This window comes from Lissotriton helveticus, chromosome 1_1, assembly GCF_964261635.1.
Source record: "Lissotriton helveticus chromosome 1_1, aLisHel1.1, whole genome shotgun sequence".
Lineage (NCBI taxonomy): Eukaryota > Metazoa > Chordata > Amphibia > Caudata > Salamandridae > Lissotriton > Lissotriton helveticus.
In genome coordinates this window covers 1,375,549,558-1,375,576,388 of record NC_136057.1, presented here as the reverse complement: position 1 = coordinate 1,375,576,388, position 26,831 = coordinate 1,375,549,558, and the positions used below count along the sequence as shown (strand labels likewise).

At 45.2% G+C, this 26,831-nt stretch overlaps 1 protein-coding gene across 1 annotated transcript in view; it reads right to left on the bottom strand.

Annotated features, from left to right (window-relative positions):
- The window catches only part of LOC144824883 (cytokine receptor common subunit beta-like), a 214,533-nt gene that overhangs the window by 106,350 nt on the left and 81,352 nt on the right, over window positions 1–26,831 (bottom strand). The window contains exons 3-4 of the mRNA XM_078683862.1: window positions 8,006–8,187; window positions 5,643–5,803 (exon numbers count right to left, since the gene is read on the bottom strand). Of these exons, the coding sequence (XP_078539988.1) occupies window positions 5,643–5,803; window positions 8,006–8,187 (343 nt within the window). The remainder of the gene's footprint in view (window positions 1–5,642; window positions 5,804–8,005; window positions 8,188–26,831) is intronic.

Genomic DNA, 26,831 nt, shown 5'->3' with positions numbered 1-26,831 from the left:
TAGGCATGAGACTGACAAGAGACTGACTATGCTATAGTAGCCCTGCTTTCTTATAGGAGACATCTTTAGCCAAGCCTGGTTTTCGGCCCGCCCTGTCTGTAGTGTCGCCCTGCCTGACCTCCTGTATGAGACAGGACAGGCAGCAGGAAAAGGAAGTGAGTCACAGGGAGGAGTTTAGTCTGTAAGCCAGTGTGAGGCTGGCAGGGAATAAAGAAAGACGTGCATTCCTTACCTCTGCCTCGGTGTGTTATTTACGATGAGCGCCAGCGCTGCGACAATGGCGACGAGGGTGGGATGTTTCTAAACCCCACAAGCAGCCCCGCTCAGCCACCCAACGTGGCTGACCACCGAACCCTGCAGCGGAAAGAAAATCCGCCGAAGAAACACTCGACTGCAGCCGGTGAGAAGCGCTCGCCGATACTGCCCTGGGAGGAGAAGCACGAAGAATCCAGAGCGCGGGTGCTCGAAAAACACCCCAGACACCCGACTGCCGCACTAGGAGGTAGGCGCGTATGCCAGAGCGCGACCCCACGTGCCAGAAGTGAGCAGCCGAGTGTGTAGCGCTGGAGAGCAGCACCCGATCCCAGGCGCGAGCGAGGAGAGAAGAGCCAGAACGGGACACAGCGTGAGGAGCGCCGGTGAGTTCAAACCCGACCGCTCCCCTCACGCGTGCTGTCTGCCGGGTCCAGGGACAGAGGCACGAGGTCTACTGTCCCGCGCGGCGGCCATTTTGGAGTCAGGCGCCGCCCTTCAACAGACCCACACGCTCTCTCTGGCGGCCATCTTAAGGTCAGGCGCCTTTGCAAAAAAAGACATTACCAGTCCACAGAGGCACCTGAGAAGCAAGATTACTCAATAAAGAGAACAATAATAACACATAAACACTGCGTGCAACCAATAAGCACCGGATAAACGTTTCCACAGAGCGCAGATGTCCAATCCGGGCCCTGACAGCTCATCAGGCACTGCCACCACAGCATCAAGTGCATCAAGCACAGCGAGCTCAGGAAGCCCTGCTCCCAGCACAGGAAGCCCAGCTCCCAGCACCAGAGGCCCTGCTCCCACTACACCTGCAATGGCGAACAACCCGGTGGGAGCCTCCTTCATGCGCCAACCTCAGCCCCTACCACTGACGCCAGGCAACAGCATGGGCCCATCGTGGAAAACATGGAGTGAAGACTTTGAGGACTACATGGTCGGATCCCTAGTACAAGACAATAAGCAAAAACTTGTGGCTCTGAGGAATCTGATTGGTCCGGACATTGCACAAATCATCAAAGAGCTGCCCAACGCTGCAACAGCTACCTATGATGAAACCAAAGCTGCACTTGACAGGCGTTTTCTCCACAAACGCAATGTGGATTATGAGCGACACACGTTCAACCTCGCCACGCAGGAGAAAGATGAATGTATGAGTGATTTCATCATGCGCATACGGAGACTCGCACGATACTGCGACTTTGATAACTTTAAAACGGAAGATGCCCTGAGGCTCCGCATCATCGACGGCTGCTCGTCTGAAGCCCTGCGCCGAAGGCTCCTAAAGAAACCATACACATTAGAGGAAATCGAGGAACTAACAAGAATCAATGACCAGGCGGAGGACTACGCGAAGCGAATGGGGACACAGAAATCGTCGGATCACAAGGACCACGCTTTGCGCATTCAAGCACACCGGTCTTCCAAGCCCGTCAAGCCCACCTCCAAGTCCTACAGGTCTCAGCCGTCACGTCGAAGCTCGCGACACACGAGACCCTCAAAAGCGTTGCCCACCTGTTATAGGTGCGGTCAGGACTACCCCCACTCAGGACAGTGCCCAGCCATCGGGCAACGATGCCACCGCTGTGGAAGAGACAATCACTTCGAGGTCGCATGCCAAGCCAAGCAACCTAGTCACCGATCATCAACCAAGGGGCATGAGTCACGCCATCACGCCCGAGCCATAAAAGACAAGGGACACAGGTCCTCTAGCTCGTCGGACTCCAGCGTCCAGTCAGCATACTCACAACAGTCAAGAGGTCGTTCCGGAAGCAGCCATCGCTCCAGACGCCATGTGACGGACTCCTATCGGTCCCGCAGAGACACATCCAGTGAGTCACCATCGCGCACCCTCACGTCACAAGACAGTGATGAATACATATGCATGGTAACTACTCCGGAACGTGATGAGTACATATGCATGGTTGCTGACCCAGATCGTCTGAAGCGATATCCAAAGCTCGACATCCTGATAGGCGACCACCCAGCTAAATTTGTCTTGGACTCTGGAGCATCTTTAAATTACATCTGTGCTTTAGAACATCAATCCATGAAACACAAGCCTAAACTGGAACCTGCTGCTGTCCGTGTCTTCACGTGGATGTCACGCAAACCACTGCCTTGTCTAGGCCGCTTCCGCACCACTCTCACGTTCAAAGACCGGACAATTGATGCCTACATTCACGTAGTGGAGGGACCAGATCTGGCAGATTGTCTCCTCAGTCTCCCCACAGCAGAAAGACTCAAACTCGTGGAACTCCTCTACATGACGGAGGACACTCCCGACATCGTTGCAAAATTTCCCAACTTATTCAAAGGGCTTGGGAAGCTCAATCATTTCAAAGTAAAGCTTCACATCAACGAGAACGTGACACCGGTCGCCCAACACCATAGGAAGGTGCCATTCCATCTACAAAAGGCCGTTGATGATGAGCTCCAAGATCTCCTTCGAACAGACATCATAGAACGTACGACGGGTCCCACTCCGTGGGTATCGCCAGTTGTAGTAGTTCCAAAACGAGGAGAAGACAACAAGGTCAGGCTGTGCGTTGACATGCGCGCGCCCAACACTGCCATCGAGCGGGAACGCCATCCTGGGCCGCATATCAGTGACATGATTACCAAGCTGAATGGTGCCACAGTATTCTCCAAGCTCGACCTTAATAAAGGCTATCACCAGCTGGAGCTCCATGACAAATCGAGATATATCACAACTTTTACCACTCACCAAGGCCTTTTTCGTTACAAACGCCTGAACTTTGGCATATCCTCGGCTGCCGAGATTTTCCAGGAAGCTATCAGGCGAGTCATCCAAGGCATCCCAAATGCCTTCAACTACAGTGACGACCTGCTGGTGTTTGGGAAGGACAGAACAGAACACGACACGGCCCTGGACAGGGTCTGCCATGCACTGATGTCGGCAAACCTCACACTTAATGCGAGCAAGTGTGAATTCCATAAAGACACCTTAAAATTCTACGGACACATTTTCTCGAAGGAGGGCATGAGACCAGACCCTGAGAAAGTGGCAGCCCTGGCTGACACTCAGAAACCCCGTGATGTCACTGACCTACGTTCTTTCCTTGGCATGGCAAGCTACTGCGCGAGGTACATCCGCGACTACGCCACGATCAGCTACCCTCTGCGAGAACTCACTCGCCAAGGTCAGCCATTCGACTGGACGGAGGCGTGTCAACATGCATTCTCTGTCATCAAACATGCCGTGGGGTCTGCCATCAATCTGGCGTACTTCGACACGAAAAAAAACAACTGAAATCACTGTGGATGCCAGTCCCGTGGGCCTGGGTGCCATTCTGGCCCAATACCGAGAAGACTCAGACCAGCGTCACATCATCGCCTACGCTAGTCGCAGTCTGACAGATACAGAAAAAGCATACTCCCAGCCGGAGAAGGAAAGCCTGGCCGTGGTGTGGGCCTGCGAACACTTCCACCTTTTCGTGTATGGCAAACATTTCACGATCATCACGGATCATCAGGCACTCATTACCATCTTTGGCAACCCCAATGCGAAAATGCCACCACGCATTGAGCGGTGGGGCCTGCGCCTCCAAGACTACGTCTTCTCCATCATCCATAAACCTGGGAAAGCTGAAAACCCAGCTGACTTCATGTCGCGACACCCACTGGCGGGTGCCCGTTCTGCGCTCTCTGTAGCTGACGAATATCTTCACTTTGTTGTTGACGCTGCGTGTCCTCCCACAGTTCCTATCGAAGCCATCCAGGAGGCGTCTGCACTCGACCCCCTTGTTCAAGCAGTGATGGCCCGAATTCGCTCCAACTCCTGGAGGGACACGAAGCAGTCCTCCTCCGAGTCTGCCCAACTCCGACAGGACCTAGCCGCATTCCAACGAGTGCGCGAAGAACTCTCCATCAGTGACAATGGTCTCCTTTTGAGAGGGGGGAGGATTGTAATTCCTCTCAAATTACGCCAAGGAGTCATCAACCTGGCACATGAAGGGCACAGAGGCATTAATGCAACCAAGAAAGCCCTGAGAGAACGTGTCTGGTTCCCCACCCTTGACTACATGGTCGAGACAACTCTGAAGGACTGCGTCACTTGCCAAGTAGTCAGCAAGGAAGAGCCACCAGCACCGTTACAAATGTCAGAACTGCCAGACGGAGTATGGCAACAGATAGCGGTCGACTTCTTTGGCCCACTACAATCAGGACAGTACATCATTGTTGCCATGGATGAATACTCCCGCTTCCCTTTTGCACAATTGATATCATCAACTCGAGCAACGACAGTAATCCCAGTGCTTGATGAGATATTCGCAGCTTGGGGCATCCCACTGCGAGTAAAAACAGATAATGGACCTCCTTTCAACGGTCATGATTTCACGAACTTTGCAACCCACCTCAACTTCAAGCACCAGAAAATTACTCCGCTATGGCCACAGGCCAATGGCATGGTGGAGCGTTTTATGGGGACACTAAAAAGAGCAATCCAGCAGGCAGAACTGACCCACCGAGATGTCCAGCAGACATTAAACGAAGTACTCAGAGCATATCGGAATACGCCGCACAACACCACAGCCCAGTGCCCAGCAACTGTAATGCTAGGAAGGACACCCAGGACAAGACTGCCCATGCTAAATGACAGTCTGCAACAACGGACAGTCACCATTGATCACGACACCCTTGTGGATATTGATCACACCCGGAAACATCAAATGAAAACATATGCTGATCAACGTAGACATGCCAAAGACTCCAACATACAAGAAGGAGACTGGGTAATAGTGCGAAGTGATCAGCGATCTAAAGCAGATAGTCGATACCTCGACATTCCCATGCAGGTCACCAAGAAGAAAGGGACCATGGTCACAGCCAAAGCTGACCACAAACAAGTGACAAGAAACATCTCGCATTTCAGGAAATGCAACCGACGTGGCGGCCATGATGCCACGCCAAGCCCATTCTCAAGTGACTCTTCCAACCAGAGTGACAACAGCGACCCAAACCATCATAGCCCCATGCGGATGGTGGAAACTACACATCAGCACAGTCCTCACAGTCATGGTCCTGTGACAAGACACAGAGAACGACCGCAACGTTTAATCAGGAAGCCTCGACGTCTGGTCGAAGAGATATAGAAGAAGTGAGACTCTGCAAAACAGGGGAGATGTAGTGTCGCCCTGCCTGACCTCCTGTATGAGACAGGACAGGCAGCAGGAAAAGGAAGTGAGTCACAGGGAGGAGTTTAGTCTGTAAGCCAGTGTGAGGCTGGCAGGGAATAAAGAAAGACGTGCATTCCTTACCTCTGCCTCGGTGTGTTATTTACGATGAGCGCCAGCGCTGCGACACTGTCCCCCCACTGAACTTCCTGTGCTCTCTTCCAGCTGTTGGCACTTCTCTCTTACCTCCCACGCTTCCCAGTTCCGCTTGTACTGCACTTCATGTTCCAGGTCCTCGGAGGTCAGCCGACTCCTTCTCCCATCATAGGCAGTCTCCCAGGACAGCAGGAAGTCTCCAGAGACGTTAGAGGCCTCAACCTCCAGTTTCAGGGGAGGGAGGAGACGAACTGCAAGAGGATTTAGGAATCAGACACTGACTCACGGGGACAAGCAGAGAAATAACAGGTAGAGATGGGAAAAAGAACGAGACAAGCAGCTAGGCAAATGGAGGAAAAGAAACAGACATCGAACGTAGCGTAGGTAAATCTAGACAGATCTAAAGAGGCAAACAGAATGTGAGACAGAGATAAGAAAAACATTTGATACAGACAAATAAAGCGATAAGTGCATTTTTGTATAATATAATAATATACAATATAATATATTAAATAACTGAAGCAAGCAGAGAAACACAGACTGAGGAAATGGAGACAGCTAGATAAATATAAAGCGATGCAATCAAGGAGACAAAGCACCCACGACAGATCCAAAATAAAAACCCAGTGAACGGTAGAGCAACACTAAAATGATGGTGGAGATAACACACTGAAGCAGACTAATAACAAGCATTGGCAAAGCCAATAGATCTCACCTTTGGAACGTTATAAGTGTTTATTTAAAGCTATTGGTTTTGCTAATGTATTTAAGCTATAGTGTGGAGCAGCGTGGCTGCTGTGCAGCATGTTGGAAAGTTATAATTAAAAAAGTGTTATTAACCTTACCTTATCAATAATTAAGATGAGAATATATCTAATTGAATGACCTTATTAAAATTAAAATGTATATAAAAAAAGTTTAGTGTTGGCAACTTTTTCCTGTCTGTTCTACTGTTTGTCATAGTTTTTTTTTTTTTGAGTGGGGGCAGATATAAATAACGGGAGGGCAGAGATTGGGACACGGTAGGTGAATTATAATTTGAGTAACGGACGGATATTACGGGAGAATTAACAGATGCCAGATTTTGAGGGTACTATGGAGCTATAGCAAGAGGCAGCTCTTACTAGTGCTACGAGGCCATGAAAGTCACAGAAGTGCGTTACACAAAAAGTCAGTAACATAGCCAGCAGTGCACTTAAACCCCCTTCTTTACTCTTTTTTAGATCCCGCCCTCCTCTTTGTATCCAACTTAGAGCACTGTTATCACCATTGAACATAAAAAGGAAAATTAAGAGTCGGGGAAAGAAGGAAGCACAGAACGCTAAGATAAATAAGAACTGAGCAAGAAAAGAACAGAGAATGAGAACATAAAAAACACTGACAAGAGCCAGTATTGGCAGGAACACGGGAAGGAGATTAAAAGAGTTCAAAGAGGAAGAATACATAAATAAGAAAGAGGGGCAGAAGAGAAGAGGAAGGGGGAAAGGGCACTATGAGAAAGATAGAGGCGGAAATAAATGAAAAGGTTAAGATGAAAGAAAACAGTGAATACAGAGCAAAGGGAACACAGAGAAACAGAGCAGAAAGAATGCAAGGAAAAGACTAGGATCAGCTAGCACCACGTGGTTGAAGGGGTAATGTTCCGGGTAAGTATCAGGGGTGTAATCTGCAGGTCACTGGTTCACACTTTTGCACAGCAACGCAGATGGTTAATATAGTGACACATGTGGTCTGCTGGTCACTGGTTCTAAACCCAGGCACACAACTCAGTGGGTCAGTTCACCTACTGCAGAACACAGATTAAAATACCAGAAAGCACAGTGGGTTCATGCAGCTGATGGTAGTGTGGAACATACTGGTCACCAGTTCCGTTGTTTGTGAGGCTACTAGCTCACAGCAGTACACTAGCTGTGTAGGCTCTGAAACAGAATATACGCCTGTTGTGATTTGTTCGCCATATTCTCCCAATGCCAGGAATCCTAATACCATTTAAGCCTTGAAAAAGTCACTGCGTGATTAAACACGTGTCGGCTGTCATCAATATATTGGACACTGAAGAACATGAATTTGCGAAAACAAAAATGTACTGAAGAATACCTAAACTACGTTTTTCTGCCTTAAAGAAAACTTTCTACCTAACGCAAGCCCTTACTGTTTGGACCTCACTTGTTTGTGATTACGCATTGTGTGCTATGGTTTTCCTTTTTTCAGGCAGAGAGGTAGGCATGGGCAAGGGTGGCTCTCACTGCAGTGCAGCCCGACAGAGAAACAAACAGGCTGGCAGAAAGGTAGACACAGGTAAGGGTGGTTCTCACTGCAGTGCAGCCAGACACAGAAACAAACAGGCTGGCAGAAAGGTAGACACAGGTAAGGGTGGTTCTCACTGAAGTGCAGCCAGACACAGAAACAAACAGGCAGACACAGAGGTAGACACGGGTATGTGTGGCTCTCACTGTTCTCCCGCGGATTGATGCTCAGCCTCGTCTCCAGCGGTTTGTCCGGGATGAAGGAGTAGTGGTCAATCTGACGAATGCTGTATTCCTCCTGATTCTTGTTCCCTTGAATGGAAGTCAAAGCCACGTAGTGCCCGAGGTCTCTGCCAGGCTCTATGGGGTCGTAGGTCTTATTTGCAGATCTTCACAAAAAAAACAAAGGCTCATTGGAGTAAGGTGGCCCATTCCATCGCAATACAGGGCATCCCAGGCCACGGCACAAGACAAACAATGCTAGTCCATAAGGGTTAGATGTAAGAAGAGGGACTTTTCATGATGGGGTACCTCTGTTCTTTGGACTCAATCAGGGTGATTCCCTCTGCCTCCGTCTCCAACAACATGTTAAATCCCACCAAGGGGCATCAGACATGAAGTTGAAGTACGTAGAACTGAAAAACCCTCACCAAAATGGAAGATCTTCATTTAGTGTGATTCCAGTGGTTACAGCGGTATTCATTTACTATTAAAATATAGTATTTATTTAGTATGCATGAAGACTATGTAGTATGCCCACAAGCTGAAATATGCTGGAAAACAATCGGTTATCAGACACGACTGAGAATGACGAGTCCACCAGACTCATTTTGACTTTCAGTTCTGAGGTCAAACAAGTCAAAAAACTTCTCACAAAAAATTGGGAGATTCTTAAAACCGATTCCATTCTAGGTAACAGTATTCCAGATCGACCGACTATTACCTACAAGAGATGCAGGAATATACGTGACCTAGTGGTTAGAAATGACATCACCCAATATACCAAAAATAATTCTGAACATGGTCTAATAGGCTTCTACCCCTGTGGCCATTGTAAAGCCTGCAAACATAGTAAATACAGGGGATCTGTAGAATACAATGACATCACCAAGAATCTGACTTCTTTCTTTACCTGTAGTACCACTTTTGTAATATATGTCATTGAATGCTCCTGCAAACTGTAGTACATTGGCAGCACCAGTTGCGCTGCCAAAAAAAGAATCCTAGAACATCTTAGGGCCATTACCAACAAAGACCCCAAATACCCTGTTGCACGCCATTTCGAACAAAAACACTATTCCAATATTGCTGATTTAAATTTCTTCATATTGGAACAGGTCCCCAGGCATCCGAGAGGGGGTGATAGGGTACTGAATTTGAGAAAACGAGAATCTAAACTCATAATTGAGTTTCAAACCAGATTCCCGGGAGGCCTCAACATGGATGAGGAACTAGCAATTCATCTAAGAGAATAATGATTATCTATGATCCAGCAATTGTCCGCTGACATCAAAAATATGTTCTGTAAAATATGTTCTGACTCTTCATATCCTCTTCTGACATTTCCAAGTATGATGTTCTTTCTATTATGATGTTCTTTCAATGATTATATTTTTCATCTGTTCTTTTAATTTAATTTTTGTAACATTGTTTTTAACTCACATCTTGATTTTGTTCTTTCACTCCGTAGGAGGAAAGGAGGGGGCCCACCACTGGACTTCACCTGCACGAGCGTACCCAACCTTTGCACTCCAGGAATCACTGCTCGAGGTTGTATCACATTCTGAGACACCAACCACCAAGGTTTGACTTTTCCACGTACAAGACATACTGGCAAATTCTGAACTAACATACTACTAGGTAGATTTGATACCCAAGTACTTACATGATCAACAGCTGGGATGGCACTTGTGTTGCCCCATGAGAATTATCCAAGGGAACCACCTGGGACTCTGTACATCTTACATGTAGTATGATGCTAGTTAGCTTTGGGTACTTCACCATGCCTTACGTTATTTTATAAACTAAACCTGACATAGAGCATTGTCGATTCACCGTAACATGGGGCATATATATATACTCTTTGAAAAGATTTATGTCATCCACAACAATGTATTTTACTTGTTATATCTGACCATGAGTACCTTGATTCATTCTAGTATGGGGCTTGTATATAGATATTTTCTATAAGTGTATCTAGACCGTAACTTATAACTGAATATACTTGAACAGATATACCCAGAATTGTACATCAGGAAATTTTGCTGAACTATTGCCTACCTATCACGTTCACTGTATGGCCCTTCGTGCTACTTAAATTGATTCACAATAATTGTTTTCTAATAAGTGGTTTACAATAACATCGCCTATGAATATGTCACAGATATATATAATTTTCTAAAGGATAACAGCTCGCAATTCACCGCGGGTAAATAATGATGTTGTTTAAGGACACGATAATTGATAATGATATATGCCGACTCCACATGTATTTGACAGGGATGTTTTAAATTTGTTTAATTTAATTTAATTGTTTATGCATTCATGCATTGATTTTCATGCATTGTCATTTATTTGGGGCCAAGGTGCAACGAACAACAACGTAGGCAACCTTCTCTGTGGTACTAAGTTAAGAATCACTTATTGTTGACCACTCCAATATGTCTGCCATTAATCTTTGTTAGTCCAACCTTGATGTTGACTATTAGTTTGTAGTACGGAAAACTTTATTTAAAACTGGTGTTCTCTATGTGAGGTTACACGTGAACAAGGCTTCTTTGCTGAAACGCGTTGTGTAATAAACTGCTTTCTTGATACTTGGGATCCCCTCTGCCTTTTTGCCTGAGAGCGCAAGACACTCACTTTGCGGATATTTTGGACATATATATATATATATATATATATATATATATATATATATATATATATATATATATATATATATATACTTAAATATAGGTATCAAATAATATACATATTAAAAAGTAGAATTCGGAAGTACCATAGAACAGCATTGGCCCATAGAAAGCACTTTAGTAAGATATCCAGGTCAGTATAATAGTCCACATTCCAGCCAATCAGGCTGTAGCACCCTCTAGAACCTTCTACTCAGAAGCTGAAGCCCTCAAATTTTCTGCCGCATGTCGTGCGAAGGGAGTCTCCCTGAGTTCTGCTCAGTTTTCTTCAACTTCAAACCTTCAGAACTTCAAGATCATGTCTTCTACAAAAAAGTCTTTATTCAGGCCCTGTTCTGTCTGTGGGAAACTTCGTCTTTTCTCTGAGGACCCTCATAAAAAATGCATCTACTGCTTGTACCCGGACCATGAGGTGAGGAGTTGCAAAATTTGTAGGACATTTTCATCAAAGACCTTAAAAGATAGAGAGGCCCGTCTCCTTCTGTGGCTACAGAGGTTGAAGACCTCAGACAACCCTGTGTCTGATATAGAGAGTGTGTCTTCTCGCCAATCTAAGACCTCTCTGAAGCGTGGGTCTGAGACTAAGATTCCTTCTTTTCTTAAAAAGAAGAAGCTTGTGGACGCTCCGAAGTCAGTCTCCCCATGGGATCTGCCGGCCTCTACGCCTGCGGGACCTAGTTCTCTGGTGTCGCAGATCCACACTGTGCCCTCGTCCTCCAAAACGAGTTCCAGCTCCTCGGCGAGCCCGTCGTCGCACCCGTCGACGATGACGAAATCCGTCGACGTTCTACTTAGTTCGACGACGACCAGCACTCAGTCGACGACGACGACTACTTCATCGACGATGGCCCAGGAGGTCCGGCCTATCTCGTCCATTGTTAAGATCTCGTCGACGGCGAAGAAAGCCGTCTTGTCGACGAACCTTCCTAAGCGGCATTCGTCGACGAAGACTTCGTCGACGCGTCACGTCGCGTCGACGCAACCTCTTCCGTCGACTGTGGTCTCGTCGACGGCCAATACCTCATCGACAACAGCTTTGTCTATGATGACTCCGTCGACGCTGAAGATTTCGTCAACGGCAGCACCATCCGTCTTTTCCTCGTCTTTGACGAGGACACTGGCGCCGACGAAGACGAGGAAAAGACGGAAATCAAAACAGCTTTGTCGGCGCCAGGAACATCATCACCGAAGCCCTCGATGACGACTCCGACGACGGGCTCGTCGACGGGACCGTCGACGGCTCAATATTCTCTGGCGACTGCAACCGCCTTCACGGTGGTGACGGCTACTACTGTTAAGCTTTCTGCTCCACTGGTTTTGAGCCCTTTACAATCTCGCTCAGGTCCACCGGCTCAACTATTTGCGTCTGACGACGAGGGCAATTCAAATGACTCATATGCAGATGACACCTTTCGTGCTGCCAGTAGCCCGTCGGAGCTACATATCAAATGCCAAGAGTATGATGACGATGATGAACGGGAGTTGCACATCTCAGTTCCAGATAACAACCTTGAGGATGGTCATGATGTTCCTATGGCGCAGTTACCACTGTCTTTGATCTCCAATCTTCAACACATGCTGGATGATTATAATCGTCGGTTCCCGCCTTCTTCGCAGGCCTCTCCACCGCCTCCTTCAATACAGGCGTCCCTTCAGGTCACACCGGCCCGGTCACCAGTTCCACAGTACCCTGATATTCATGATGCTGACCATCCTAATGATACAGACCAGGATGATGACGCTGCCCTAGCGGATAGGGACAATTACCAGGCTCAGACTCCGTCCCCTCCTCCTGCTTCTCCTCTGCCATCTCCTCCAGTGGATATTGGGGGTTTTCACCTTTTGATGGCAAGAGCAGCCAAGCGTTTCCACTTGCCTATGGTCGTCAGGCAAGAGGACTGTTTTCTTTATGGTTTTAAAGATCAGCCTCTGAAACAAGTGCATACCATTCCAATCATAGATTTCATTTGGACAGAAGGACTCAAACTCATGGAATGGCCCAATTCAGTTCCGGCTGTACTCCCATGCATTGACAAAAAGTATAAGGTGCCTGAAGATTCGCCTGCCTGCCTTGTTTTTTCAACCTAAGCCGGACTCTGTCATTACGCAGGCTGCCCAAAAGAGATCACGTAATCTGGCTTCTCCTTTAACATCACCGCCGGACCAGGAAGGTTGGCTCTTAGACACCATTGGCAAAAAGTTCTCCACGATGGCTGCAACGTTAAGGGCGGCAAATTCTTTAGCCATCCTCGGCCGTTATGACCGACAAATGTGGTCAGAAATCGCTGCTTTGGTCGACCTGATTCTTGACTCCTCGAGGGCAGAGGCACAAAAGATCCTGCAAGAGGGTGAAAGAATTTCTTCGGAAATTATAGACTGCCAATCTATATTTCCTCGACAGGCTTCAGACAACTAGCAGGCGCTGCAGTCTTAAGAAGGCAGGGCTGGTTTACGGCTACGTCCTTTCTGCCGGAGGTGCAAGCAAAAATACTCGACTTGCCCTTCGATGGAGAGTCCCTCTTTGGCAAGCATGTGGACGACGCCTTGGAGTCCATCAAAAAGGATATGGACACTGCTTGCGCCCTAAGATCTCTCCAATACCGGAAACAACCATTTCGTGGAGCTCGTGGCAGGGGCACATCCTCCAATTTTCGAGGCTCCTCCCAGTACCATTCCTACAGTGACAACAGACAGCGTTACTCCACCCAGCTTCAGTCTAGACAGACCGATTCCAGACCATACAGGAGAAGATCCTCCTACAGAGGAGGAAACTCTTCCAAAAAACAATGACTTTCTAAACACAAAGGGGCCCATTAGGATGGCGGGCGGATTGCCCCTGCCAGGCTGGCGGTAGCCACCGCCAGCCTGGCGGAGGCAATCCGCCCGCCATCCGCACCTAGATTCCCCCCACCGTATTAGGATGGCGGGGGGGACCTCGGCAGACGTTAAGACCATCCGCCGCTTTTGCGCCCCGGTCGCCTTGCGACCGCGGCGGAAAAGGTTTAATATGGTGGCGGTGTCTAATAGACACCGTCAGCCATATTATGAAGGGCGTCTCTAGGTGCCTTTCCGCGGCGGCGATGCCGCCACGGAAAGGCATGCGGTCTTCACTCTGGGGGCCCCCTGCGGTCCCCCAGAGTGAAGGAGAGGTGGGGGTGCACACGGGGGGTACCTGTGGTACCCCCCTTCATTTGCATGAACAAAGCAACAGGCACCGCGCGGTGCCTGCCGCTTTGTTTATGCAAATGCACCAATGCATTTAGAGCATTGTGGCAGGCGGTGCAGAGGGCACCGCCCGCCACAATGCTAAAAATGCAGAATGTGCCCGCCACTGTGGCGGGCACATCCTAATACCCCCCACGGGACCCCCGCCCTTATGGCGGGCGGACAAAGTCCGCCCGTCATCCTAATGAGCCCCAAAGTGTTTTCCTGCTCTGCAGATTGGAGGTGGAATCTACCGAAACTTTTGCAATTGGTCACAAAAAACTTCCGATCGCTGGGTCTTGGATGTGATTTCAAGAGGCCATGCCCTAGAATTTCTCAAAATTCCTCCCACCCACCCTCCAATTGGTCCCCCTCCAGCACACTTGAAGGAACTGTTTGCACAAGTTGCAGTCATGATTCAAAAAGGAGCAGTCGAAGTGGTTCCTCGATTACAACAAGGGACGGGCTTTTACTCCAGATTTTTTCTCATCAAAAAGAAATCGGGAGAGTGGCTCCCTATATTAGACATCCGAGCCCTCAACAAGTACATCAAGTCCCAACAGTTCCTAAACCCCGCGGAGTTCCTCTCCACAATCGACCTCCAAGATGCCTACTTTCATGTGCCAATCCATTATAGACACAGAAAGTACATGCGTTTCAAAGTAGGGACGAAACACTTCCAATTCAAGGTTCTGCATTTCGGCCTTTGTTCCGCTCCGAGGGTCTTCACAAAGATCATGGCTCCGGTAGCGGCTTATTTACGCCTACAGGGCATACAAATTTACCCCTACTTAGACGATTGCCTGATAAAGGCCCCAACCTTTCTCGCAGCACAACAACACACTCAGACTTGCCTGTCAGTCTTCAAGAACTTGGGTCTTTCAATCAACTACGAAAAATCGCATGTCCTTCTAGCACAGAAAATAGTTTTTCTGGGAGCATTAATAGACACGAACCTAGCAATGGTGTTTGTTTCACTGGAGCGCCAAGCTCGCATTTCCAAAATGGTGGCTCTTCTACGCTCAAAAAAGTCTGCTTCTGTTTGCAAATTGAAATCCTTTCTAGGCAAGACGTCGTCCTGCATACCATTGATCCCCAACTGCAGGTTACACATGAGAGTAATCCAAGAAGAATTGGACAAACAGTGGCGGCAAGTCTCAGGCACATTCAACGACAAGGTCTCACTGACACCTCGACTTCAGGGAATGTTGAAATGGTGGGCTCACCCTCCCAACATCGCAACAGGGCGCATGTATCAAGAGTCCACTCCCATGCTTACCCTTACAACGGATGCTTCCTTAGAGGGTTGGGGCGCACACCTCGAAGGGTTGTCAGTTAACGGCAAATGGACTCCGGACCAACGCAGGTGACACATCAATCGCCTGGAGCTCTTGGCCATCTTTCTCGCCCTGAAGTCCTTCCGTCTGCTGGTGGAAGGAGAGTCTCTGTCGGTGCGTACGGACAACACCACCAGTATGCACTACCTCAACAAGCAAGGGGGTACGAAATCTCTTCTGCTCTCCAGACAGGCACAGCAGATCTGGAAATGGGTGATACAGCATCGAGTCCATTTGACTGCAGTTCACGCACCGGGCATCTCCAACGCCCATGCAGACTCTCTCAGCAGATCTGCCACGGTCAACGACGAGTGGAAACTTCATCAGCCATCTCTGGACTATGTCTTTCGCATGTGGGGCCAACCGGACCTGGATCTATTTGCGACACCACTCAATCGCAAATGCCTTCGCTATGCAAGTTGGCATCCCCACATAGGATCGAGGGGGAATGCATTTTCGATCAACTGGTCGAAAGAATTCACATACGCTTTTCCGCCGATCCCCCTTGTTCCTCGTCTCCTACACAGAATGAGGGCACAACCATGTTGCATCCTGATGATTGCGCCCAAGTGGCCGTGTCAATCATGGTTCAAGGATCTTCTTCTTTCCCAGTGCGATCCGATCCCTCTTTGCCCCCTGCCTCACCTTCTCACCATGAACCACGGACAGATCTGCCATCCAGACCCGGCATCTCTCCAGCTTCATGCTTGGACCCTGAGCACCATGAGTTCGCCCATCTAAATATTGCTCCTGACTGTAGAGAAGTCTTTGCTCATGCACGTGCTCCTTCAACCATTAAAACTATAAATTGAAATGGAAACGGTTTTGTGTTTGGTGCCACTCGGAAAACATTGATCCTATGCTCGCCACCTCTGAGCAAATACTGCCTTTCTTCCTCCTTTTGGCAAGGTCGGGACTTTCACCTTCCCCTCTCAAAGTTTTCCTGGCCACACTTTCCCGCTTTTGCCATGATGGTTCCACATCTCTGTACTCCTCTTGGATCATTCGCCAGTTCTTTAAAGGTCTGTTCCGGATGTTTCCACCTATCCGGCATCCTCCACCTGCTTGGCGTCTGAATCTTGTTTTAGCCCAGCTTCTCGCCTCCATTCGAACCAATCCACTTAGCGAATTTGCAATTCCTTACTTGGAAAGTTTCCCTCCTCCTCGCACGTACATCCTCCAGGCGAGTCAGCGACATCCAGGCTTTCACCATTCAGCCACCTTTTCTTCAATTCTCAAAAGACGCTGTTGTACTTCGTACAAACTCTAAGTTTATACCAAAGGTTCCATCTGACTTCCACCTTAACGAACCTGTCATTCTCAAGACTTTTTTCCCTAACCCTCAGTCTCCCGCTGAGCGTACTCTTCATTCCCTTGACCTGAAGCGATGTCTCAAATTCTACATCCACCGCACTGCTGTCTTTCGAAGGTCCGACCAACTCTTTGTGGCCTATGGGCGGATGCGCAAGGGACATCCGGTCACTAAACAGACCATCACTTGCTGGATTTCTTCTGCCATCTCCTTCTGCCATCAACGAGATGGCAAGCCTATTTCTGCTCCGGTGCGCACACACTCGACGAGAGCAGTTGCATCCTCTACCGCCCTGTTTGCTGGAGTACCTCTACATCAGATCTGCAGGGCGGCAACGTGGTCCAGCAGGCACACGTTCACGAGGCACTACTGTCTGGAGACAGCTAACGCTGCGGACACTGCTGTGGGTCAAGCGGTTCTACAAAATCTCTTCAAATGAAGGTGAGCCTCTGTTGCTTCCCGCCTCCTGTCATAAAAGGTTTTTCTTGTGCAAATATGCAATGTTAATATGTGTATTTATATGATTCATTTTTTCTTTATTGCCTTTTATGACTCTATTTATGTTGGCTTACTGCTTTCTATCCTTTTTCAAGCATGTGAATCTATGAAAGACACCCTAATACTGGAGAAGAACAAGAGTTACTTACCTGTAAACTGTGGTTCTCCAGTATTGGTGTCTTTCATAGATTCACATGCGACCCACCCTTCCTCCCCTCAGAGGCTCTCTTCTCCTCATGCACTCTTGTGCTACAAAAATCTGAGGGCTTGAACTTCTGAGGAGAAGGTTCTAGAGGGTGCTACAGACTGATTGGCTGGAATATGGACTATTATAATGACCTGGATATGTTACTAAAGTGAGCTCTCCCTCATTGCTTTCTATGGGCCAATGCTGTTCTATGGTACTTCAAAATTTTACATTTCAATATGTATATTATTTGATATCTATATTTAGGTATATATATATTTTTTTTTTTGTATGTATATATGTTTCTTACTCCTATTTTATGTACCGTGGGACTCCCACTTCGATGACGGGGAATTATTCAAGCATGTGAATCTATGAAAGACACCAATACTGGAGAACCACAGTTTACAGGTAAGTAACTCTTGTTCTTCTTTGTGAGCAATATCTGAATACTAACGGCAATGATTGTGAAGGGAGAGGGGGGTTGGGGGGATTGCGGGGGTGGAGGGGGGATTTGGGGGGGTCACGCGGGGGGATTTTCAGGGGGGCGCGCAGGGGGGATTTTCCCAGGGGGGTTATTGTGTGGATTTTTTTTTGGGGGGGGGGGGGTCGTGCACGGGGGGGGGGGATTATTTTTGGGGGGGGGGGGTCGCGCGGGGGGATTATTTTTTTGGGGGGGGTCGCGCGGGGGGGATTTTGTGGGGGGGGTCGCGCGGTGGGGGGGATGTTTTAGGGGGGGGCACGCGGTGGGGGGGATTTTTGGGGTGGTCGCGCGGTGGGGGAATTTTTGGGGGATCGCGCGGTGGGGGGGATTTTCGGGGGTCACGCGCGGGGGGAATTTTGGGGGGGTCATGCGCGGGGGGAATTTTGGGGGGGTCACCCGCGGGGGGAATTTTAGCCTATAGAGAGTTTGCTGTAAATGCTCAGATTACTTACCAGTAATCTTTAATACACTGAGGTCCACTCTTGCTTGTCCCAGTACTTGTCAATGAGGAGGGTCTGGCACCCTAGACACCTCTACACTCTCATTCTAACAAATCTTTCTTTTAAACAACTTCAAGTTTCTCTGCAGAATTTTTCGAGTCTTGACTGCAGGGAGGGTATGTTATTACAGTAGCATCTTTTCCGTTAATTAATAAAAGTAAAAATATACATGTGTACATAAATCTAACAACATAATATTCCTGGTTTTAGAATGAGTGATGTCTAATGGGTGTAACATACAAACACAATGAAACACCTCCCCCTAGCTCTTCTGAGGAGAAATAAGAGGGTTACACCAACTAAGTCCTTCCTGTTAATGCCAAGCAAGAAACCCACACCAATGCCCTCCTCTATGAGGACTTGGTGTAGGTGTGGGCACAAGGGAGAGGACTCTGTGTAATAAAGATTACCACATAAGTAATCATAACATTACTAGTTTATTCCTCTTACTCATGCCATTCCTTAACAAGCAGTAAAGATGGCATTGATTCAACACACAGACAAGGAGATTGATGCTCAGCGGCGGTGTCGCCGCACAGGAAAAATAAATTGATAATAACACTGTGTTATGATGTTTCTAAATTGGCTCTGTTTAGGGCTGGGCTCAGCGGCCCAAAGAGCAGGGGTAGGAGTTGTGGACACTTTCTTAGTGGATATGATGGTTTGGCCTGGCTAAATAGTCATGCACACTTAGCATGTTCTCCTCCCGGCTGTTTTGTACAGCCTGGGCGGATAACATGCACAGGCTCTTAGTCCCTGTCTGAGCGCCGAACCATGGCGCTCAGACCAATCACAACGCTGATGTCAAGCTGGTGACCGCAGCTTCGTGATTGGCATGGGGAGTCTGTCTGCATTCTGTTTCCTGCGTCAGATGGGGGAGAGGCAGCGGCTTTTCTTTTTTTTAATACCCCCCACCCCCACCACCACCACAGCCCCGTAGCAGCTGCTACTGGTGATGATACACGAGAATCCATTGAATGAAGAGATAAAGAAAGACAAGGCATTATATGGCAACTGAGCTCAACAGTTGATATCCAAATGCAGCATCAGAAGTAATCACCTAGCCTATAGACGGTGTTTAATTTTAGCTGGTGGTTTTCAGTGCCCAGCACCAGCACTTATGATAGCCCATGACTTGGTGGCACTATTTGTCTAATTTAGAGTTGAGCAGAACAACAGTTTATTACTTCAGTAGCCATTCTTAAAGCTTTGGGGGCCTGGCATAGTCTGAATGGTCACACTCCCCCACCCCCCACCCCATCTCCATGACTGATGTGATAACGAAGTATGGGAGGAACCTTCTCATGTGAGACATTAACTGAGACAACTTTAGGGATTACCAGGTAGACTCTCACCGGCTCTTTATACTTTAAGAGTCAGAAACAGTATCTTAATAATTACATTTAAAAACCGTGTGGCGTGTTAGGCAATGGGAAACAATGTCACTTACTTGTGACTAGAATTAAGAAGTCCCACCTAGGAGGCCGAGCATTTTCTTTTATTGCATCTAAGCCTTTCAGTGCCCTCCCATTTCCTGTCAGATCCATTTCCTCTCCTGTGGCCCTTAGGGAAAAAAACGAAACCCTTCCTATTTGCGCAGTGAACTCTCGCCTGTTATCTCCACTGTTAATGTCCCTTCCTGTTTCCCTTACGTAGCGCCAGGATGCCTCTGTGGAGTAAGCCTTGTCCTTTTAAAAAACACCAACATAATAACATAATGTGCAGCCTAGTCCTCTGTTTTGAGAAGATTCTGACTTTAGTTTCTAACAGGCTGTTGGACGAGAATAGTACGAGGCCATATAATACTTTGGGTAATTATTTGGCTACTCATATTGTCACTTTGTATAATAATACCCAGAATATTATACCGATGACTAATTCTTTGCCTTTAGAACCTATTAAAATTGAGGTATCAGTTATTCAGTTTGCTGAAGTGATTAATATATCAAACGATTCGAATGCCGTAGGCCATGGCCCGATTGTCTGATAATATCCTAAAGCAGGACCCGTTTTTGTGGTCGTGGGATTTTTCCACTGATTGATAATGCTGACTGAGAGGGCACCCCTTTTACAAAGTGGAAGTCTTCACAAAAATGATTCATAAATTAAGTTTATTACCATAAAACACCCAAGACACAGCAGAGCTGCTGCTCACAGGAATCCCCCTTTCTCAATGCTCTCAAGACAAGAACGTTTACCCCTAGTATTCCATTAGAACCCTGAATACATCATACAAACACAATTAAATATACACATGTGGATGTAACACATCTCCTTTTCCAAAAAAATAAACAAAAAACAAAGTAACAGAAAACAATATACAAAATTATATAATGAAAGGAAATAATATAATGAAACAACAAAGTTAAGAATACTGAATGTAATCTTTTAGCTTGACAGGTTTTACTATAATCCGTCCAGATAGTCTTCTGGTACTCAACATGTTTGGAACTGTTGTGCTAAATGATGATTTTGGTCTTCTGGAACTCAACATGTTTGGATCTGTTGTGCTAAATGATGATTTTGGAGAAACCAAGTTAGGCCTTGGTTGCACACTCTCAAAAACTCCAACATCACCATTTTTAGAAAGGCTAGGATTTCCATCATTCTCTAACCAGATGTCGCGTTCCAAATCATTGCACAATGTTATTTTGTTGAAATTCCATTTGCGTCCATCATCCAATAATACACAATTTCCTATTACATTCAAAATTTTCTTTGGTTTAGACCATTTGGAAGAACCATCCTTTGATGGTCCAAAATGTGAAGTTCTCACCCAATCACCCACATTAAAATCTTGTACCTGCTTCTTAATCTTGGTATTATGTCTGCTGAAGTATTTTTTTTGATATTCATTTGCTCTATCAATCAGATTTTTTTTTATACAGATTGTGAAAATGTATTGTGCATCCAAGCAGGAGTCACTTTACTACATGCAGTACGACCTTTAAGGAGAACAAATGGTGTTACTAAAGTTGCAGAATGTGGAGTATTTCGATAACGCCAAATCATTTTCTTGACTGCTATTTTACAATCCATACCCTCCACCACAGCTAATTGAATACAATCTTTCAACACCCTGTTGAATCTCTCCACCATTCCATTTTCTCTTGGACAATACACAGCAGTAGTAATATGCCTTATGTTATGCAAACGTAAATAATCATGAAATTCTCCTTATACAAATTGTGGACCATTATCAGTGGTGATAGACTCCGGAAAACCTTCTCTGTGAAACAAATCCTCACAAAAGGAAATTATATTAGAAGTCTTAATTTCCTTAACAAAAGCAACTTCAGGCCATTTACTATGATAATCCATCAATACAATAGCACATTTTCCTGAAATATTACCTACACTTAATGGACTACATATGTCTATGGCTAACTTTTGCCAAGGCTTGTCTGGTAAAGAAACAGGAGATATGAAAGATTCTTGTGATAAATGGGATTTATCACTACAAGTGCATGCCACACAGTTCCTAACACATCTTTCTACATCTTTGTCCATGCCTGGCCACCAGAAATCACATCTACACCTTCTTTTCATGCCAGACATACCCGAATGTCCTCCATGCATAAGTTCCAACAATCTTAAACGTAAACTCAATGGCACAATAAATGTATCCGCTCTCCTCGCAATTCCCATAATAGGATCATATGACAACTCGGACTATACCATTTTATATTCAGATAGTTCTTTGTCACTCCAAGAACAACGATTACTGTCTTTTGACAAACGTGAAATAACATTTTGTAAAACCAAATCATCCTTTACAGCTTGCTTCCAATCCTCTAGACCAATGGCTCCATTGCAAGCTTCATCCACCGTAGCTACAGACCATTCCTCATCCATAATATTAACCGTTGTCATATCCTCCTTGACGGGAAGACGAGATAAACAATCTGCATTGACATTTTTGATACCGGGTACATATGTAATCAGAAAATCGTACTCTTGTAGTTTATAAATCCATTTCGCAATTCTGGGAGTTGCTCTACCTGCACCTTTGGTTGAAAATATATCCACTAGAGGTTTATGATCAGTTCTTAATTCAAAATTAATACCCCATACATAAGTCCTGAAACAATTAACTCCCCAAAAACAAGCTAATGCTTCCTTTTCTATGACAGAATATGATGATTCCGCTCCTCTCAAAGTTCTAGAAGCAAAAGCTATTGCTCATTCACATTTATCTTTCTTTTGCATCAATACTGCTCCCAACCCATAGGCACTAGCATCTACTACAATAATTGATTTACTGTTTGGGTCAAATGGTTTGAGAGTTACTGCATTGATGATGTCCCTTTTTATATTCTCAAAAACCGTTTGACATTCAGAACTCCATACAAAATGTGCACCTTTCTTCATTAATAATCTTAAACAAAACACTTTTGATGCAAAATGAGATACAAATTTAGAGTAATACTCCGCCAACCCTAGAAAAGAACCTAACTGTTCTTTGTCCGAAGGTGGAGGAGCATTTTTAATGGCATCCAACAAATTTGTCTTTGGTTTAACGCCATCTGCTGACAAGGTGTGGCCAAGATACTCACTTTCATTTGTGGCAAACTTGCATTTTTCAGCTGCAACAGTTAAACCAGCTAATTGTAATTTGGATAACACTTCATTCAACACATTATCGTGATCTGTTTTACTTTTACCCCATACCAGAACATCATCCTGAAATACTAACATATTTGAAATGCCATCAAGACTCTTGCCCATGATTCTCTGAAACACAGCGGATGCTGAAGATAACCCGAACGGCATCCTCAAAAATTGGAACGCACCCTCTGGAGTTATAAAAGATGTCAAATGGCGGGACTCCGGATGTAATTTTATCTGGTGATATGCGTTTGACAGATCAATGGATGAAAAATACATTGCATCTTTAATTGACAAAATCATTTCATTGATCAGGGGTAAAGGATGGCGGTCCACCCAAATGTTCTTGTTTAAGTCTCTCAGATCAATGCACATGCGTAACTTTCCATTGGGTTTCCGTGCCAAAACCACTGGACTAAGCCAATCAGAAGCTTCTATGGGTTCAATAATGTTTTGTTCACAAAGTCTATCCAATTCAGACTTTAATTGTGACCTTAATACTATTGGAACGTTGCGTACTTTATGTACAATCGGAATACAGTCGGGGTTTAGAATAATACGATGTTCAAACCTTTTTAAACACCCTAATTTAGAACTAAACAAATCGGGAAACTTTTCACGCCATTTTGATCCTATATCGGTTTGAGTTAGAAGGACCTGGTTTGGATGATTTGGGTCTAATATTATTCCTAAATTCTTTTGTTCCTTCCAGCCTAATAAGGCTCTGCCCCTTTCAACCACATATATCATGCCATGTGTAACCCTGTCTTTGTAATTTATATCACCCACAAAACATCCAATGACAGGTAATTTGTAACCGCAATACCCAACAGGTGTCGCATCAGATTGAGCAAGATCACAAGTTTTACAAGATTCCCACATAGGTTTGTCAATTATAGTAAACAGAGAACACGAGTCCGCCCACAAGACCATATTGCATCCGTTGATTGAAACTTCACACTTTGGTGGTTGACTACAACCAGATATTTCGCCAACTTCATTGTTCCAAATTGCCATAACTTCAATCTCACTGTCACTGCTGTGATCAGAAATTTCATTAGCAACATTTACCGAATGTGAATTCTTCCACGCATTCGGATTGTAAGATCTACACATTTTAGCAAAATGTCCATTTTTGCTACACTTAAAACATGATAAATTTAAAGCAGGGCACCAAGGAGTTTCAGCTGAATGATTGTTGTTTCCACATCTAAAACAAAAACATTTACTAAAATTATGATTTTTGTTAGTGGATGATCTTGTTTTAATTGTTAAATTTCTGTTACTCTGAGGAACACTTTTGATTCTATTTTTTACTACATCACGACGTGTGGTAAACTTGTTATCGTGATATTTTGGTTTGTGACTAGCTACAGCACACTCATCAGTGCGATCCTTTTTATGCACATCATTGCGGTCCTTATTACGTTCACTTCCTAACTCCTTTACATAACGAGAATTGTTTTCAACTCTCCTTGCTATTCTGATAGTTTTTTTAAGAGAAGGATCTTTTAAATCCAATAATTTCTCTTGTATTTTAGGATTGTTAGTTCTATTAATAAACTGATCCCTTATTATTTCTTCATGTAAATCTCTGAATTTGCATGTATCTGCTAATCTTCTTAACACTGCAATGTATTGTTCTACAGTTTTACTAACACATTGTGGCCTAGAAAAGAATTTGTGTCTTTCTACAACAAGACTGGATTTTCTTCCGTAGTTTTCTTCCAGTGCTTTCAATACATCAATATACTCATCTGAAATAACCTGCTCGGTTTTTGTACTGTCAAATAAAATATCTTCATCACTTGCAGTATCATTTCCGTCATCAGTAACTTTCAAAGTGATACAATTCACATTAATAGAACGTATGGGTAATGTTTTTAAAACTTTTCTTCCTTCAACTCCTAAGTTATGTTTTAATAAATCTAACTTTCGTGATGGTAGAAACATTTCCCCCCCCCCCCAATAGCTTCTAAATATGTTTCAAATGACTCTTGCCAATCCTCCCATACCATAGGAGGATCACCAGGATCTTGTAAAAATTTTGGAGGTGCTAGAACCAAATTATTTTCCATATTAACCTTGTAAGACTACCACATATAATGTATAATTAACTAGTGACTAAAAAGAGAAAGAAAAAAAATTAACATAAATAAAGTAGTCACCGTGGTCATGTCATTGTAGTAAAAGTTTTCACATTGAATATTTCTTCCTCTCCTTTCTTTTCTCCTTTTTCTTTTAATTCAGTCTTGAAATATGTTTAAAACTACCAATGCTTGTTTAATATCAATTCATTAATGTTTTCGATGTAATTTCACTATTTAATAAAGCTAGACTTCAATAAATCGGCACTGTTTGCTGAAATCCGAAAGTTTTAGATGGTTGCTGGGATACGCGCACCCCAAAAATGCACGGCGTTACCCAGAATGCATTGTTCTCCCAGGATTCACTGCTTCGCTGAACACAATGGCCGTTCGGATGAAGAAACGTTGCTGCACTCTCGAGCGCTTGGAACTTACACAGCTTAGAAGATGCAAACACTGGGCTGAGCTCTCGAGTGCTTGGAACTTGAAAAATGCAGGTTAGTCTTACACTGCAACCGCCACTCCACAAATGCTTACGGAGCCAAAATTGCCGAACCAATTCCGCTGTGCTGCAAACACACTAGCTAGCTCGCACAATTGTCCTAAATGTCACCAGCGATTTCCACAAGTACAAATAAATCAAAATGTCATTCAGCATGTATTCCAATGCCGAACAAGTACTCCCAAATTCACTCCGTGCACATCAAACCTTGCGCAGCAGTTTACTCACGGTGAATTTCTGATATTTTCTCCATAAATGATCAAACTTGTCGAAGTTCGCAGAATTTTTTTTAAAAACAAAAATCTTCTTTTCTGTCTTCCTTATTACGTCTCAGGGGTTAATAGGGTCGCTTTCTCCCTAGTCGCAACTTTTACAAAGTGGAAGTCTTCACAAAAATGATTAATAAATTAAGTTTATTACCATAAAACCCCCAAGACACAGCAGAGCTGCTGCTCGCAGGAATCCCCCTTTCTCAATGCTCTCAAGACAAGAACATTTCCCCCCAGTATTCCATTAGAACCCTGAATACATGATACAAACAAAATTAAATATACACATGTGGATGTAACAACCCCCATATTGAATAACCAGAGAGGGGCACGCTTGTAGCAATTTTAGGTCTGTCTTTAGCCAAGCCCTTTACATTTTTCTAATATTCTGTACAATATAGACCTGGTTGTATGGGCTTTCGGCCAGCCTTCTTCCTCCATTAGACTTTGTCCATTGGTTTGCTGTTGTGTAATTTACATTTGTCTTCTGCCTACTGTACTGTCGTGCAGGGAAGCAATGACTGAACCCTTTTGGCTCCCGAGGGACTCCTTAGAGCTGTGATGTAAGTGCTAGAGCGGAATGAATGAAGCTAACTTTAGAATGTTGACTTTGCAGTTCCACGCAGACGAATAAAGATGTGTACCACCAAGCTCTGTTTGTGGGGTGGTCGTTGGCGGTTACCCAGGCTGTGGAGGATCCTACACCTACTACAACATACAACATTTGGCACTGGATCAGCCCAATACAACCATTGGCTAATTTCATTTTTTTTTAATTACATTTTATTTTATTTGAGCAAGGAATGCAGAAAAAAAAACAAAGCAATCAATCACTGGTACGTAAAGCAACAAAAAACACACATATAACATGTTGTCCAGTTCCACATCCAGCCAAGAAAACAAAGTCAGCAGCCATAACATTTTAAAATTAAATCCAGTCAGCTATAGGAGTCCAGATCTGCACCCCCATAGCCCTCTTTCTTCTTCCCTTAGTTTTATATATGGCCATTTTTAAATTATACATCGCTAATAAGCGAGTACGCCAGCTAAGAAAAGAGGGCGGATCCGAATTGATCCACTCATTTGTGATACATGCACGAATCACAGCCATACATATGAATACAACATAT